This window comes from Aotus nancymaae, unplaced genomic scaffold (genome assembly GCF_030222135.1).
Source record: "Aotus nancymaae isolate 86718 unplaced genomic scaffold, 86718_ANA_hifiasm-v0.15.2.pri h1tg000053l, whole genome shotgun sequence".
In the NCBI taxonomy this organism is placed as follows: domain Eukaryota; kingdom Metazoa; phylum Chordata; class Mammalia; order Primates; family Aotidae; genus Aotus; species Aotus nancymaae.
In genome coordinates this window covers 17,587,000-17,603,072 of record NW_026988467.1, presented here as the reverse complement: position 1 = coordinate 17,603,072, position 16,073 = coordinate 17,587,000, and the positions used below count along the sequence as shown (strand labels likewise).

Genomic DNA, 16,073 nt, shown 5'->3' with positions numbered 1-16,073 from the left:
TCAGGAGGTAGAACTTGCAGTGAGCTGAGATTGTGCCAGTGCACTCCAGCCTGGGTGACAGAGACTTCATCTCAAAAACGAAAACAAAACAAAACACGAAACCTGTTAACATAGCACATTTCAATGATTTGTGACTAGTATAGCTTAAAGAAAGTCAAGTGAAATAAAGTATAAAACTATACCCCTGTGGAATCTTTTGATTCAGAGGTAGGTATGTATAAAAATCAAAACTGGTCAGATACTAAACCTTACATTGAGCAAAGGTAATATGCTTTAACTAATAGACATGTCCAATAAAAATTTCAGATCTCTCAATAAAAATTTCAGATCCCTAAGTAGACTTTTCAGCTTCAGTCTTCAGTAAGTGGTAGCCTTAATGCCTGCCTGCGTGTGTGTTCACTCGCTTGTGAAAACATTTTGTTTCAGGATTTTTCCTTCTTTGGTGTTCATGTGGTGAAGAAAATATGATTGATTGATTCACTGATTGATTGAGATGGAGTCTCACTCTGTTGCCCAAGCTGGCACTATCTCAGTCTCACTCTGTTGCCCAGTTGCAGTGGCACTATCTCAGCCCACTGCAGCCTCTGCCTCCTGGGTTCAAGTGATTCTCCCCGCTCAGCTTCCTGAATAGCTAGGATTACAGGCATCCAACATCATCCCTGGCTAATTTTTGTATTTTTGTAGAGATGGGTTTTCATCATACTGGCCAGGCCGGTCTTGAACTCCTGACCTCAGGTGATTCGCCGGCCTCAGCCTCCCAGAGTTCTGAGATTAGCAGTGTGAGCCACTGCACCAGCCCTTATTTTTTTTTTATTTTTATTTTTATTTTTATTTTTTTTGAGACAGGACTCCTTCTGTCAGCCAGGCTGGAGTGCAGTGGTGCAATCTTGGCTCACTGCAGCCTTTGCCTCCCGGGTTCAAGGAATTCTCCTGCTTCAGTCTCCTGAGTAGTTGGGATTGCAGGTGCATGCCACACACCTGGCTAAGTTTTGTATTTTTAGTAGGGACAGGATTTCACCATGTTGGCCAGGCTGGTCTCGAACTTCTGAAGTCACGTGATCCACCCACTTTGGCCTCCCAAAGTGCTGGGATTACAGGCATGAGCCACGACACCTGGCCTAATTGATTTTTGAAACACCTTGTTGCCCACGCTGGAGTGCAGTGTCACCATTCACGGCTCACTGCAGTCTCCACCATCTGTGTTTAAGTGATACTCCCATCTCAGCCTCTCATGTAGCTGGGACCACAGGCCTGTTCCACCACGCCCAGCTAATTCTTTGATTATGTATAGAAATCGGGTTTCTCCATGTTGCTCTAGGGTAGTCTTAAACCTTCTGGGCTAAAGAGATCCTCCTTATGGGAACTTAGGCTTCCCAAAGTGCTGGGATTACAGGCGTGAGCCACTGTGCCCCACCAAGATTTATTTTTTTAAGACCGAGTCTTGCTCTCTCAGGCTTGGAACACAGTGGTGATCATAGCTCACTGCTGATTCGAACTCCTGGGCTCAAGCGATCCTCCTGCTTCAGCCTCCGGAGTAGCTGGGACTAAAGGCCTTTGCCACTATTCCCGGTTTATTTATTTAGAGATGGTGTCTGATTATGTTGCCCTGGCTGGCCTAGAACTCCTGGCCCCAAGCCTCATGCGATCCTCCCACTTCTGCCTCCCAAAGTGCAGGGATCACGGGCGTAAACCACCATGCTCGGCCTAAGTTTTTTTTTTTTTTTTTTTTTTTTTTTTAAAGCAAAAATCTGTGGTGGAAGAAACATCTCCCAGTTTGCTCTCATCTGAGTCAGCTTCTTACATGAGATCAGGCTAAAGACATTTTAGGGTAAAAGAAGAACGGTAGGGTTTTAAATGTACGAATACATAAAAATGGAATAGAGGCTTTGAAAAGGAAGACAACAGAAAAGTTAAGGACAAAGGAAGTGAGCAGAATGAAGAATGGCATAAAAGACCAAAACTCCTTTTGAACAGCTAGCTGGAATATGACACCAGAGCACTCAACACTGGTAATGCCATCAGGATATTAATCATAATGCTCACCTGGTAAATAATTTTTGGTGGTGGTTGTGAAATTTGAACTGATAGAGTGGGGTGGCGGTGGCAGGGAAAGCTGATGAGACAACTATGCTAATCGCAGGCGAGACGACTAGGTGAGTGCTTAAATGGTGTCATAAGTCTCTATAAACCTTGCTTGGCACATGTGTTGAGTACTGGTCATCTACCGTCAGCTCGGAGCAATTCTAGTGGTGTTTCCCTACACTTACTACCCAATCCCTCCCGTCCCCCAAACACCTGCAACTTTAAAAACAATCTTTCCAAGCTAGCTTTGAAGAGCTGTATTTTTCCTTCGTATGTTCGTACGTTGCTTAAGTACGCTGATAGCAACGTCATGTGACAATTCAAAGGGAATCCCCTTTCTTCTAATCTCAGGGTTTCCTTCTGGAGAACTCTCCCTGCCTGTGCGGATTAGGGAGCCCGGGAAGCCCGTTTCAACTTTTCAGTTTAGTCTCGAGTCACTACTCTGCCCTGTACTGTCCGGAGGCTTAATGGGAGCGAGTGCGTGGCAGTGAATTCTCCGCTCTCTAGTTTTCCCATTCTTCCACCGTCTTCAAAAAAAGAGCTGTTTGCTCTTGAGCTACGCCTAAACTGAGAAGCGGGAAAGGCCAGCCCCGCCAAAGGCGGACGGGTGGCCGAAGCGAAAACCCGGTTAAGGGCAGGGACTGCCCCGGAGAGCAGAGAAAGGGAAGGTTAGCGGGGGCAAGTAACGCCCCTCGGAAAAAACCGACACTACTCGGCCAGGCCAAGCCAATGGGCGCCACCAGGCAGCGCCGGGAACGCGCGCCGACGCCCCGCGCTCCGCCGGCGTCCGCCCGTCCCCGCGCGCCCCCTTGTACCCCGCGCGCGGGGGGCGGGGCCGGCGGGGGCGCGCGCGGGGCCGCGGGCAGGGGGGCGGGGCGGCAGAGCTCGGCGGCTGGGACTGGAGGACAGCGGCGGCAGAGGCGACGAGCGGCGGCGGGAGCGGCGCCCAGAGGCCGGGAGGGACGCGGGCTCCAGGACCGGCCGAACGCAGAGGTAACGCAGGACGGAATAGGCGGCCGAAGAGTGGGCGCGGGCTCGCTGGGTCCCGAAGGCGAGTGGGGAAGGCCGCTCGCCCGGGGCGCCGACGCCGCTCCCGGAGAGGAGGGGGCGGGGTGCCCGGTTCCCCGGAGGTGGCGCCTTTTGTTTGCCTTCCCCGGCCGCTCCGCCCTCCTCCCTTCCCCTCTCCTGCGACCTAGCCCCCTGCCCCTCTCGTGGACGCCTCCTCAGGGGCCCTCCGGCGCGCGCGCGCTCCCTCCCTTGTTTTGTTTGGACTTGGGGGAGGAGGGGGAGCTCTTTCCTAGCCGTGCGACCCTGCGTCCCAGCGCGCCTGCGTCGGCGTCCTCTGACCGCCCCGATTGGCTGTGGGCTGCGCATGCTCCGAGGCCCGCCGCGGCCCGGCGTCCGCCCGCGCCCTCCCCTCACCCCATTCCCTCAGCGGTTTTCGGAGCCGGTTCGAAAGATGCCGGCGGCGGTGACTGGCTGCGGCGGGCCCGCCCCCCGGGTTCTCCGCCCCCGCCGCCGCCATTACGGAGCTCCCAGTGGTGAGTGTGCGGAGCACTGAGGCTCGCGTTCCTCCGCTGCTTCTGTCGCCGGGCGGGCGCCGCGGTTTCCCTGCCGAGCGTGAGCCCCGAACTGTCACCGCGCCAAGCCCCCACCTCATCCGTCGGTGTCTGCGGTCCCGAGCTTTCCCCGCCTTGCTGGCGGCCGGCGTTCTCCCCCGCCGTGCGCGTTCGCCGCTGTGGCCTGTAGCTGCCTCGCCTCTCCGCTTTGTCTCCGCTGCTCTTGCCGTCCTCCCCGCGGCCCTCTGCGGGCGGGGCTGGCGGCTGTCGCTTTGCTGCTCCGCGACGGCGGCCTTGAGTCTCGCTTCCCTGGTGGCAAACCTAGAACTGGTTACTTGCCACCTTAGGCGGTGGGGTCTGAATGAGAGCAGTGCCTCGGTAGGTCGTCAGAAAGTCACAGTCCATCTGAGCGTTTGTCAGAGATGTAGGCAGGAGTGGTGAGGTGAGAGCCCAGATCCGAGGGTTGGTACCGAATTGACAGCTGTGACCAGGGACAGCCACTTACCCTTTTTGAGAAAGAGTTCTCTCCCGGACCAGGTGAACTGTGCTGCCGCCTCTGCGTGCACGTTCTTTTTGTTGTTTATTGCACTTCCTGGCTTTGCATCGCATTGAAAAGTGAGAGTCCAGTTCGAAATACGTCTAAAAATCACCTGGGGCTTTTTGAGCACTCTGTCTAGTCTTAGAGTGAAAGTAGACGTGACTAGTGTCATTTTGAAAGATGCTCTAATTTTGTTTTACCTAGCATCGGCATAAAACTTTTTAGCCTTTAAACTTTTCATTGCTCTTCTCAAACGTTAGTGTGATTTGTCTCAAAATAGAAGTAACATTTGGAAGTTTGGTGGGTTGGTTGGTTTTGGCTTTGTTTTGTTTTTTGAGACGAAGTTTCACTCTTATTGCCCAGGCTGGAGTGCAGTGGCGTGATTCGGCTCACCGCAGCCTCCGCCTCCCGGGTTCAAGCGATTCTCCTGCCTCAGCCTCCCGAGTAGCTGGGATTACAGGGATGTGCCACCATACCTGGCTAATTTTGTAGTTTTAGTAGAGACAGGGGGGTTTCACCATGTTGGTCAGGCTGGACTCGAAACTCCTGACCTCAGGTGATCCGCCCGCCTCAGCCTCCCAAAGTGTTGGGATTACAGGCCTGATCCACCGCGCCTGGTCGGTTTTGGCTTTGTTTTTAAGCTTACTTGGAAGATTGTAGGTTTGGAAGTTGGTGGATAAATTAACACTGATTTCTCCATATGTAGATAAAAGTTTTAACTCCTTGCCCAGTTAGATTGTAATTGTGTTGGGATGAGACACCCTGTAGTGTCCTTAGCATCTGTGCGCGACAGACAGACACCGAGTATATGCTTACTTACATAACTTAACTGAAATTTGAAAATAAAAACAAAAGGTGCCAGCAATCAAATGACAGGCATGGTTTTTGTGACATGACTCGTTAAATCTGAGTATAATGAATGACATTAGGTTGGGAACAGTGTGAGGTGTTCAGTGCCTCACTAATGGCATGTATCACATATATTTTGGGGTAAAATGTGAAATTATAGTACTTTTCCTAAAATGCATATTAACAAGGATATCAGTAAACTGAATTACGTTGTTAAACTCCTACTCACTTTTCTACTGCTTTCTTTTAATGTAGAGGAAATAAAACTGAAATTTGGGGCTTTTTATTTCTACAGTCCTTTTTTTTTTTTGCCTGCATTAAAATAATTTAAAGCCAGGCATGGTGGCTCACACCTGTAATCCTAGCACTTTGGGAAGCCAAAGAGGAGGATCGCTTGAGTCCAGGAGTTAGAGACCATCTTGGGCAACACAGGGAGACCCTGTCTCTACAAAAAATGCAAAAACTATTGCAGTGTGGTGGCACGTACCTGTAATCCCAGCTGAGGTGGTTGAGGTGAGAGGATCACTTGAGCCCGGAAGGTGGCGGCTACAGTGATCCCTGATCATGCCACTGCCCTCCAGCCTGAGACCCTGTCTCAAAATAACCGATTTAATTTAAGCATTTCCCTTGACAAAAAGCAAATCTTTGTATTGTTATTCTGACATTAAGTTTAAAAAGCAAACTGATGTTCGTAAGAGGGCCATGTAAACCACAGGTAAACTCAGACTGTTTTTGGCACATATAAGAACCAAGGTGAAAAATATGAGTAAACTTCATTTGTTCATCCTTTAGTTTAACAAATATTAACTGAGCATCTATTCTGTGCCTGGTATGTTCATAGGCTTCAGGTATGCAGCAAGTGAACCAGGTAAATGAGATCCCTGCCAGGAACAAGTGTGGCAGCCAAAAAATCTGATCATTCAGAAGTGCAATAGCAAACAGTTTAGTTAATAGGTACACTGGGTCAAATGCAGTGGCTTACACCTGTAATCTTAACACGTTGAGAGGCCAAGGCAGGTGAATTGCTTGAGCCCAGGAGTTTGTGACCAGTCTAGGCAACATGGCGAAACCCTGTCTTTACAAAAAAAAAAAGAAAAAAAAAGAAGCCAGGCATGGTGGTGCATGCCTGTAGTCCCAGCTACTAGGGAGACAAAGGTGGGAGAGTCACTTGAACCTGGGAGGTTGAGGCTGCAGTGAGCTGTGATACCTCCAACCTGGGTGACAGAGTGAGACTCTGTCTAAAAACAAAACAAAACAAACATAGGTACAGTGATAATGGCAATATGAATTAACCATGCATATACTTAGCTTTGTAATGAACAGTGAATTTATTAAATAGCCAATTACCCCAGCTATTCTAAAGCAAGTACTACAGATTGAAGTTTGAAGTTCAATGGCTTTTTTTTAAGGAAATGCAGAGCTGAGGCTAACATAGCTTTTTTTTTTTTTTTTTTTTTTTTTTTTGAGATGCAGTCTTACTCTGTCACCCAGGCTGGCGTGCAGTGATGTGATCTTAGCTCACTGCAACCCCTGCCTCCTGGGTTTAAGTGATTCTCCTGCCTCAGCCTCCTGAGTAGCTGGGAATAACCCAGCTATTCTAAAGAAAGTACTATAGATTGAAGCTTTGAAGTTCTACTACTTTTACTAAGGAAATACAGAGCTGAGGCTAACATCTCTGTGTTTTGTTTTGTTTTGAGATAGAGTCTCTCTCTAACCCAGGCTAGAGTGCAGTGGCGCAATCTCAGCTCACTGCAGCCTCTGCCACCTGGGTTCAAGTGATTCTTCTGCTTCATTCTCCTGAGTAGCTGGGACTACAGGCATGTGCCACTGCTCCCAGCTAACTTGTGTATTTTTAATAGAGATGGGGTTTCACCATCTTGGCCAGGATGGTCTTGAACTCCTGACCTCAGATGATCACCTCAGCCTCCCAAAATGCTGGGAATACAGGCATGCACCACTGTACCCGGCCGTAAAGTCTCTTAATATTTATCCCAAATAACTGCGTTTTAAGTGTTCTTCACACATAATGAATGTAGTAATAAGTATTACCAGATGTCATTGTTATTTTATTGTTATTATTGAGCCAAGGTCTTGCTCTGTTACCCAGACTGGTGTGATTCTAGCTCACTGTAGCCTCAGTCTCCTGGGCACTGGCAGTCCTCCCACCTCAGTCTTCGAAGTAGCTGAGACTTACGGGCACATGCCACAGTGACCCACTAATTTTTTATCTCGTGTGTGTGTGTGTGTGTGTGTGTGTGCGTTTTAAGAGACGGGGTCTCGCTGTGTTGCCCAGGCTGGAGTTCAGTGACTATTCACAAGCGTGATCCCACTGCTGATCAGCACGAGAGTTTTGATCTGCTCTGTTTCCATCCCGGGCCGGTTCGCCCCTCCTTAGGCAGCCAGGTGGTCCCCTGCTCCTGGGAGGTTACCATTTTGATGCTGAACTTAGTGTGGATACCTGATCCGCATAGTGCACTACAGCCCAGAACTCCTGGGCTCAAGCAATCCTCTTACCTCAGCCTCCTGAGTAGCTGGGACTGCATGCACCCACCACCGCACCTGGCTTATTTTTTTTTAATTATTTTTTTGAGGCAGGCTCTGCTCTGTCAGCTGGGCTGGAATGCAGTGACTCGATCTTGGGTCGCTGCATCCTAAATTTTCTGGGCCAAGCAGTCCTCTCAATGTCAGCCTCCCAAGTAGCTGGAACTACAGGTGCGTGCCACCATGCCCAGCTGATTGTTAATTTTTTTTTAGAGACAGGGTCTAACTATTGCCCAGGTTGGTCTTGAACTCCTGGGCTCAAGTGATCCTCCCACTTTAGCCTCCCAAAGTGCTAGGATTACAGGTGTGAGCCACCATACCTGGCCTGTTTTTAAATTTTAATTTATTTTTGGTAAAGACCAAGTCTTAACCATGTTGCCTAAGCTAGTTTTGAATTCCTAGCCTCAAGGGATCCTCCCACCTCTGCCTCCCAAAGTGCTGGGGTTGCAGGCAGGAGCTACTGCACCAAATGGGGAAATACTTTTTTAAGATGCTTATTAATGGAGACTCCTGAAGGTTGTTGATTTCACGGTAGCATTTTCAGCCTAGCTAGTGTTATCATGGGTTAATAGAGATAAATTCATTGGCAATATAACTTTATTAAGGACAACCTGATTGTGATAATTGTTTTACTTCTATATCATTTTTGCATGTAAAAATACCAGCAGATTTGCATAGGGCTTTTTATTATCAAGGAAAGTATATTGCTATATAATTGCTAATTGGATGAATGACCAAGCTTATATACTAAAATTATCCCAAGATAGATATTTAGTTTTCACAGACCTGAATAATGTCCTTAAACCAACTTGACCCTCTTTTCACAGATCAGAAAACAACAAAGAAATTATTATAGTTTATAATTTCTTGAAGTTAATCACTACATGACCATTTTATGTAGTTTTTATAATAATTTTTGCTGGGCAGTGGCTCATGCCTGTAGTCCCAGCACTTTGGGAGGCCGAGGCAGGAGGATAGCTTGAGCTCAGGAGTTCAAGACCAGCCTGGGCAACATGGCGAGACCTCATCTCTACAATAGCCAGGCATGGTGGCATGCGCCTGCAGTCCCAGCTACTCAGGAGGCTGAGATGGGAGAATCTCTTAAGCCTGGGAGGCAGAGGTTGCGGTAAGCTGTGATCACGCTGCTGCACTCCAGCCTGGGTGACAGAGCGAGACCCTGGCTCAAGAAAAAAAAAAAAAATTGGCCAGGTGTGGTGGTTCACACCTGTAATCCCAGCACTTTGGGAGGCCAAGGCAGGCAGATCACAAGGTCAGGCATTTGAGACTAGCCTGGCCAACATAGCAAAACACCGTCTCTCCTAAGAATACAAAAAAAATTAGCCTGTAGTCCCAACTCGGGAGGCTGAGGCAGAAGAATCACTTGAACCCAGGGGACAGAGATTGTAGTGAGCCAAAATCACACCACTGCACTCCAGCCTGGGCAACAGAGTGAGACTCTGTCTCAAAAAAAAAAAAGAGAGAAAAAAGAAAAAATTTAATATTAATGAATATTCTAGTTCACTAAGTTTTAGTGTGTTATACTGCACTGAATTCTTTCAGCTGCCTTTCCTTGTAGCTGATTGACAGTTGACAAGTCTGGTATTGCTTTTGGTGTTCCCATAAAAAGATTTTTCTCTATAAATGTGACTGCATCCCCTATGTTTGAATTTTCTGGATTTATCCTAGTTGTTTTAGATTGAGACTGTTACTTGGCAAGTTAAAAGCTCTTAAATTCTTAGGCAAGGTTAGGGCTTAATGTAGAAGTGGAATGACTGTCATTCCCCAACTCTTTGTTAGTAGTTCATTGGCACAGAGACCTAAACACTTAAGTGGTCTTCTTTTTTTTTTTTTTTTTTTTTGTATTGAGGAATTTTTATATAAAATGTCATTGAGTCTCAGATGAGATTTTTGGGAAAGAAGGGGTGTTAGTGATCAGATAAACTTGGGTAACTGCATGGATTTTATCTTTGAATATTTGTATTACTCTGTACTAGTTTTCCTTACATTAAAAATATGACAGTCATAGAAGCATACTTTTATTCTCCTAGGTGATGGTCTAAATTTGCTTCTGTGGGTCTGGAGGCTAATAGAATGTCATGTTATTCAGCAGTATTTTTGCCCTTGTGTTATCCCTTAATAGAAGAAAAAAAAGTACTCATCTAATAGAGATAGAGTTTAAGATTACAGGTAATTTTGCTGACCCTTTTGAGAACAGTAACAACAAAAGCCTTCTCTTGGTAAACTGATCTTTGACTAAACATTTGACTAACTGTTCCTTAGTCTCCTTATTCTATCCTTCTAAGTTCCTGATGGTAGCAGGAGAGGGAATGGGATTAGGTTCCTTATGAGCTTCCTTGCCCTTGTCTTTGTTCATGTGGAAGATGCAAACAGCTGCTGTGGCTTATGCATTCGTCTTAGTCGCTGCTTTATGTAGTTTACATTTTGTTAGTTTTATCTTTCTGAATAACCAAATCATCTGTCACTTAACTATAAACTTTATAGTTATATTTTTTCTCTTTGGATGTGTATTAAATTTAGACGTTTTAGTTTAGTTTTGTTTCTGTTAATCTTCACACCAGGTCTTTTCTGTGCTTTAGGTTGATTCTTCACCACACTGAAACCATTAGGAAAAATCCTTGTGGTTAACAGCAGAGGCTTCAGAGTGTAACCTGTACTCGGGCCTAGAAATTATTTAAAATGGCGACTGATACGTCTCAAGGTGAACTCGTCCATCCTAAGGCACTCCCACTTATAGTAGGAGCTCAGCTGATCCACGCGGACAAGTTAGGTGAGGTAGGGGCTGACACATTCTTGAAGCTCACTCTTGGATCAATCCCTGACTTCAGGCCCTGCTGGGTCCTTCTTGGTACATGTTCCTTCCCTTAACTTTGGGGAGTCTAGGTTGTGAATTTGGAAAAAAATCAGATACAAAGTTCTTTTCATCTTCCCTTTCCCCTCAAATTCCTGAGAAAACCTCCAACCTTCTAAATTTATAGCAAATCAACTATAATTATGTGTTTCCATGTGCAATTCAAGCTAAAATAACATACTTTAAAAAGTATTTCTTAAAAATCATATTCACTTCAAAAAACTTGTTAAAAGTAATTTGCGTCAGATCCTGGAGTCGACTTGAAGAATTCTCCTACATCTTCTAGCACCCAGTTAGGCCCTTTGAGAAAGAGAGAAAAGAGAATTTTTTAATGCATGTTTGATTATGGCCATCTCTTTTCTCAGAAGGTAGAAGATAGCACCATGCCGATTCGTCGAACTGTGAATTCTACTCGGGAAACTCCTCCCAAAAGCAAGCTTGCTGAAGGGGAGGAAGAAAAGCCAGGTAAAGTAAAATGGCAATACCACTTAAAACAGCAAAAGTTTTACTGCAATTTGGAGTGTCCCATAAATTCCTTTGAACTTAATTGTTCTTTTTTCATGACTGTTTTGGGGAAACATTTAGAGAGAGATCAATAGCTATTGGTATATCATTGCCAGACCATGTGGGCAAAGTAAGATTTCATTTTCTCTGTAAAGATTTTTGGAAGGTGAAAATGTTATGTTGGAATTAAAAACAGAAAAATGTTTGGGGATGACAGAAATGGCCAAAGAGTAGCATTCTGGACAAAAAGTGTCATGGGGATGAATGCACTGTGGGAGAATGGAAAACGTGGGCCTTCAGGGTAGATAGTGGAAGGTTCATCCAGAAATCATCTGGAGGCCTTAAGAGAAGCAAATGGTAATCTGTTGGTCTGTAACAGGTATCGCTAGAGAAAAGATTGGCCAGTCAGTGGTGGGAGCATAACAAATGGAAAGAAACATAGACCCATCAGCGTGGAGTACTAGTGTTCCTTTATGGCATCTATAACCACCTCTTCTCCTTTTCCCGTCTTTATTTTTCTTCTCAAGATCTTTTTTTTTTCTTTTTCCCTTTTTTCCTTTCTCTCTTGCCTTTTACCTCAAGTTTTTCAGGGATGAGCACACTGTGCTGCCCCTGTTGTGGCTGTTAGAATCAGTTATTTGCTGACCAGCCTGTATTAGGAATAGAGGGCCGGGCGCAGTGGCTCATGCCTGTAATCCCAGCACTTTCGGAGACCGAGGTGGGCAGATCACCTGAGGTCAGGAGTTCAAGACCAGCCTGGCCAACATGGTGAAACCCCATCTCTACTAAAATTACAAACATTATCTGGGCATGGTGGTGCACGCCTGTAATCCCTGCTACTCTGGAGGCTGAAACACAAGAATCACTTGAGCCCAGGAGGCGGAAGTTGCAGTGAGCTGAGATCACACCATTGCACTCCAGGCTAGGCAACAGAGGGAAACTGTCTCCAAAAAAAAAAAAAAAAAAAAAGAGGAATAGAAAATACATGCATCTTTGTTGCCTGTATCCCTTGGTGGGTGCATCAGGGCAAACATCAAAAACCAGTCAATAGACTCTTTTTTGGCCGAGCCGGGATTTTGTGTCTGTATCCTTAGATGAATGCTATAAACAATTTGGGTACCCTGGCCTAAGGCAGTTAAGAAACATGGGAATCCGAATATTTTAAAAAGTAGACGGGTGCTGGTAAGTTGAAGATAGATTATCTTGTCCAGCACTGGGATAAGCCACTTGGTCTGTCTTAATCCATGTTTATTTAACAGCCAGCTGAAGCCACTAAATCACTAATAATATCAGTTTTCAGAATACATGCTAGAGAGTTCAGATGCAGAGTATTAGAAAAGTCAGCCAAGAGTTTATAAAGCAATAGTGTCACTTCACAAGTTGTATGTTTAGTCTTCTCTCTGTCCCATTTTTTACACAGTATTTTGTACATAGAAATTACACTTTTGTAAGCTCTACATTTTGCACAGAAACAGACACAGTAGTTTAATGAGTTGGAAACAGTGTCTTATACATACAACATATTCAATATCTGTTGAATGACTGAACCTTTATTTAGCCCTCTTAAGCAGTTATTGAGAAGAGAAAATAATGTAAAATTAAATTTATGGGGTTTTTTTTTTTTTTTTTTTTTGAGGCAGAGTTTCACTCTTGTTGCCCAGGCTGGAGTATAATGGCACGATCTTGGCTCACTGCAACTTCCGCCTCCTGCGTTCAAGTGATTCTCTTGCCTCAGCCTCCCCGATAGCTGAGATTACAGGCATGCATCACCATGCCCAGCTAATTTTATATTTTTAGTAGAGGTGCGGTTTCTCCATGTTCGTCAGGCTAGTCTGGAGCTCCTGACCTCAGATAATCTGCCTGCCCCGGCCTCCCAAAGTGCTGAGATTACATGGGTGAGCCATCTCGCCCAGCTGTCTTTTGTTTTGTTTTGTTTTGTTTTAATGAGACAGAGTCTTACTCTGTCACTCAGGCTGGAGTGCAGTGGCGTGATCTCGGCTCACTGCAATCTCTGCCTTCCGGGTTCAAGCGATTCTCCTGCCTCGGCCTCCTGAGTAGCTGAGACTACAGGCGCATGCCACCATAGCCTGCTAATTTTTTGTATTTTTAGTAGAGACAGGGTTTCAATGTGTTAGCCAGGATGGTTTCGATCTCCTGACTTCATGATCCGCCCACCTCAGCCTCCCAAAGTGCTGGGATTGCAGGCATGAACCACTGTGCCCGGCCTATAAGTCTTAATACAGTAAAACCCAGTGAATGATTCTTAGCTTTTCATCTTGTTTGGAATAAGGCAAAGTATAAATAAACATGACTAACTAATAGTAAATTCTTGCCCATGCAGCCATTTGGGTCAAATTGTTGGGGTAAGGGGCAGTGAAAGATACATCATGGTGGAAGGGGGAGAAAAAGAAAAGATACATCATGATGAAAAACACATTTTATTGTGGAAAACTTAAATGTAGTTATTAGCTATATCCCCACATACCATTGTTATAGTGCAGTTCTATCCATAATACTTTGTGAACCTAAGCATATGGGAAACGGTTCTAGAAGCAGCAGAGAAGGCCAAAGGAGGACAGGAATCACTTGCTTAGTATATAAGTGTTGGCCTACAGGCTTTCCTAAAGCACTCTATATAATCCTTATAATAACTCTGTGAGGTAAGGATACTGAGACTTGAGCATCAAAGAACTTTCCTTAAGGTTAGCAAGCTAGAAAGGTACAGAGATTGAACTTGAATCCAGGTGAATCTGACCCTAAAACCTCAGTTTTGGCTGAACAGATATATGAGGAGTTTGATTAGTCTAATCTATGCAGTTTTACTTGAAGAGCATAATCTGGGACAGGATTTACAAATTGTAGTTAACTGTTCTGAGATTTATCATTTAGAATTTTAATTAGTTGAAAATCTGAAAATTCCTTTAGAATTGTACTTAATGTGATTTGATTTTCAGAAAGAAGTGGCAGTGAAAAATTCTCGTTTATGTGAAGCCCACAAAGAAGTCCTTATCATTAGTCCAGTAATTAATTCACATAATTTAAATGATCAGATTCTTTAAGCGTATACTTTGGCTTGAAGTATATGCTTGCCACTGAAGTGCTTTTTCTTTTGTGTTTTTTGTTTGTTTGTTTGTTTTTTCTTTTGGAGTCCTCTGAAGTCCTTGCATAACCAGTGCCTGGGGTTCTATGTTTTATAGTAGCTGCTCAAAGAGACATGCTGTGAAGGAAAGGCACAAATAACAAACAGACCTCCATGTTCCCCCTCTCATATTTCTACTCTTGTTTCAGTCATTCCTCTTGGAAAATACATGAGGTTTTTATTATTTACACTCTGGGATTTGCCTGTTAAATTATGAAATGGCTAGTTTCTTAATTGTGAGTCTCATGAAGATTGCAGAGTAGAATAATTAAACGATTTGGGATGAAATGAGTTTTCCTTTCTATGTAATTTCCTGGTTTATTTTTCTCATAATAAACAACCACCTGACCAGGCAGCTTGAGTGGCATGAAGAATGTAAGAAAACTCCATTAGTGGTCATTTGTTTTTATTTTAGAATTTGTTAATTGGAAACTTTGGCTGGTCTGTTTAATAAGATAAACTTTTGCCCTTTTATTGACTCAGATTTGAATACATCTGCTTATGCACTTCTGCTCACCTGATTTTTTAGAACCGGATGTAAGTTCAGAGGAATCTGTCTCCACTGTAGAGGAACAAGAGAATGAGACGCCACCTGCCACTTCGAGTGAGGCAGAGCAGCCAAAGGGTGAACCTGAGAATGAAGAGAAGGAAGAAAATAAATCTTCTGAGGAAACCAAAAAGGAGTAAGGAGTTATGTCTTCTTGCTATTTATATTTGAAGAATGTGTGAAGACTGTGGATCAGATTGTTTTAAAGTGTTGCAACATTGGTTTATGCTAGGTGTTTGCTATTTGGATTTAATTTTTAGAATTACCATTTGAAATAGGCTTATTATATAATTGTATGACCTGCTAGAATTTGCTGTAGTTAGCAGAACACCATGGTTTGAATAATCCAAAGGTCTTTCTCTTTGGCTTTGGAATGTGTTTTTGAGCTTATAATTTATTGTGGAGTGTATCTGATATTTTAAGCATTGGCAACACTTGAGTAAGAAATGAAAATAACTATAAAAATCTGACCTAGAAGATATTTCATTATTTTATTCCTACCTCTGTGCCAAGAGTGGATTGGTTTTGTGTGCTTTCATTAGAAGGCATTAATCTGTATCAAGCCATCAGTAGTGTGACCTAATAGTCTATATATGTTTGCTGAAGTAGTCAGTTGAGGAATTGACTTTGAGAATCTGAAAGTAAAATTTGCTACTGATGTGTATCTATATAAGGTGATGGCAGTTACTTTTTAATTTTATTTATTTATTTTTTTTTGCAAGAGAGCTGGTAGTAATTATTCTATTTTCATAATTGGTCAGAACAATTAGAAATTACTTTTAAATATAATCATGCATTGCTTAACAATGGGTATACATTCTGAGAGATGCATTTTTAGGCAATTTCATCATCGTGCCAACGTCATAAATTGTACTTACGCAAACCTACATGGTACAGCCTACTACATACCTAGGCTTTATGGGATAGTCTGTTGTTCCTAGGCTACAAACCTTACAGCATGTTACTGTACTAAATACTGTAGGCAATTATAACACAATGGTAAGTGTTTGTGTATTTAAACATAGAAAAGGTACAGTAAAAATAACGATATAAAAGATAAAAAATGGTATACCTGTATAGGACACTTACCATGAATGGACCTTATAGGATTGAAAGTTGTTCGGGTGAACGAGTGGTAAGTGAATGGAAAGGCCTAGGGCGTTATTATGTTCATCTGTAGGCTTTATAAACATTGTATGCTTAAGCTACACTAAATTTATTAAAATATATTTTTATTTCTTCAATAATAAACCTTACCTTACTGTAACTTTATAAATGTTTTATTTTTTAACTTTTCGACTCTTGTCAAAAGTTTAAAGCACGAACACATTACACAGCTGTACAAAAAGTATTTTTAATTGTTATTTTATAAGCTTTTTTCTGTGTAAAAAATTATTTATTTGTTTTTTAAAATATATATATGTATTTTTTTTTTTCTTTTTAAA

The 16,073-nt window shown here is 43.7% G+C and overlaps 1 protein-coding gene across 4 annotated transcripts in view; it reads left to right on the top strand.

Annotated features, from left to right (window-relative positions):
• The first annotated feature begins 3,006 nt into the window (after positions 1–3,006).
• The window catches only part of HP1BP3 (heterochromatin protein 1 binding protein 3), a 43,539-nt gene continuing 30,472 nt past the window's right edge, over positions 3,007–16,073 (top strand). For 2 of the 4 annotated variants that reach the window (XR_001105326.3, XM_012439986.3), the window contains exons 1-4: positions 3,007–3,075; positions 10,167–10,362; positions 10,804–10,903; positions 14,611–14,764. Coding sequence is in view for 3 of the 4 variants with exons in the window: in XM_012439986.3 (XP_012295409.1) it covers positions 10,267–10,362; positions 10,804–10,903; positions 14,611–14,764 (350 nt within the window). In the remaining variant the exon portion in view is untranslated. Of the gene's footprint in view, positions 3,076–10,166; positions 10,363–10,803; positions 10,904–14,610; positions 14,765–16,073 lie in introns of those variants that run through there. The other 2 variants (XM_012439987.3, XM_064363384.1) reach the window with 2 other exon arrangements.